Source organism: Vollenhovia emeryi, unplaced genomic scaffold, assembly GCF_000949405.1.
Source record: "Vollenhovia emeryi isolate VEMERY1.0 unplaced genomic scaffold, V.emery_V1.0 DF947362.1, whole genome shotgun sequence".
NCBI classification, from domain to species: Eukaryota; Metazoa; Arthropoda; class Insecta; order Hymenoptera; family Formicidae; genus Vollenhovia; species Vollenhovia emeryi.
The window spans coordinates 1-1,691 of record NW_011959004.1 but is presented as its reverse complement, the minus strand read 5'-3'; the positions used below and the strand labels follow the sequence as shown (position 1 = coordinate 1,691).

The window sequence follows — 1,691 nt, the reverse complement described above, 5'->3', positions numbered from 1 at the left end:
GAATTATATAAAGAAGTTGTTAAAGTTCCTATGTAAGCTAGGTTTTGGTTCTGAAACAAAAACTATTCCTTACTTTTGAAGACATTGTGTTCTTCCTAATTGTACGTGTCATAAATTTGATCGTGCTTAATATTGTGTATTGTGGATGATACGCAGGTCGGTTTGATGAGACATGGTAAATTGTTAGCTGAATCGGCGCCGCAGAAATTACTGGAGAAATTTCAATGCTCGTCATTGGATGAAATTTTCCTGAAATTATGCGAGGCACAAAATAATGCAGTCACTTTAAATGAAGCTCAGGGATCCAATATGGAAGACACGGGTAGCGCTGCCTTCACTCACGATCAAGACAAATATGAACAACTAAAAGTATGTACGATTTTTATTGTTATAAAAAGCTTTGCAAATTTATATCATTTTAAGACATTAATAAGTCAAATTATTAAGGGAAACAAAACGGTCTCGAATAGACAAGTTTCACGGTTAAAAAGATTCCAAGCTCTATTTGTCAAGAATATCATCCGATTTACCCGTGATTACTCGTAAGTATTTATCATAACTTATCAATAATGCAAAAGGGATGGCTTTGTTAACAAAATAAAATTGCAATTGTTTCAATTTCGAATGTTGCCTTTTCGAATGTTTCCTTCAATATACTTATACAGTACTGAATTGTCATATAGGAGCTAGAGGTTATATTTCAACATCTTGAACTTTTATCAACTTGAAATTTCATAACATAAAAATAATTCTTACAGACAGCTAATTTTTGCGATAGTCTTGCCGATAGTTCAACCCAGTATATTGCTTTTCGCAGTAGGTAGTGATCCAAAGAACTTGAATATTGGAATTGTTAATGATGAAGCTGGCAATTGCGAATACGGCAGCAACTTTGGCAATATTTGGAATGACGAAACTACCTGCCACTTCGGCAATCTCAGTTGTAGATTCCTACACAATTTCGACAATTCCATTGCAACACAGGTGTAATTTCAAAATTAATAATGTAATGTAATTATACATATTGTATAATGACGTGTTTAAGTACACAAATAGGTACAATGGCGTTTTCTGTTTTCTCGGTATCCTTTTCTCTGTCACCTATTATTCCAATGTAAATTGGAAAGTTTTTTATTCAATATTAATTTAAAGAAACAGAATAATAATTATTAACACGTTTGTTGATGATTCTCATTAATTATATTTCGTTTTCAGAAGTATTATGACAATATATCAGAAGCGAGATATGATATCCAAAGAGGAGAACTTCATGGTATAATATATTTTCATCAAAATTTTTCCGAAGCTCTAGAGATACGAGTGGAAAATGTCACTTTCGCGAAGGATTTTCATCTTCTTGCCAGTCAGATTCAAGTTTTTCTCGACATGAGCGGTACGTTATATGTTGTGCAGGGCATTTCACAAATAGTTTAAAAAATTTCACTATTTTGTATATGTATATGTATGTTTTGACACAGCCGCGCGCTCGCGCGTAGAAACGCAGCGATAAAAATTTACAAACACGTATGCAGCCCCAATGACCTTGATCCTGACATATGTTGTCAAAGTCGCCTCCCTGAGTGACCCTCAGAAGATTTTAACCGTCGCTCGTTGTTTGTTAAAAAGTTATGAAAAAAAGAAGTTTCGCAATGCTATGTAGTTTACGATACCATGTACGTTTACGAAACCAC

The 1,691-nt window shown here is 33.9% G+C and overlaps 1 protein-coding gene across 1 annotated transcript; it reads left to right on the top strand.

Moving 5' to 3' along the window:
- The first annotated feature begins 137 nt into the window (after nt 1-137).
- LOC105558333 (ABC transporter G family member 23-like) lies at nt 138-1,449 on the top strand. Its single transcript, XM_012005947.1, has 4 exons — nt 138-369; nt 448-542; nt 759-984; nt 1,216-1,449. The coding sequence occupies exons 1-4, from the start codon at nt 166-168 to the stop codon at nt 1,432-1,434; spliced, it is 744 nt and encodes a 247-aa protein (XP_011861337.1). The 5' UTR covers nt 138-165; the 3' UTR covers nt 1,435-1,449.
- The last annotated feature ends 242 nt before the right edge of the window (nt 1,450-1,691 follow it).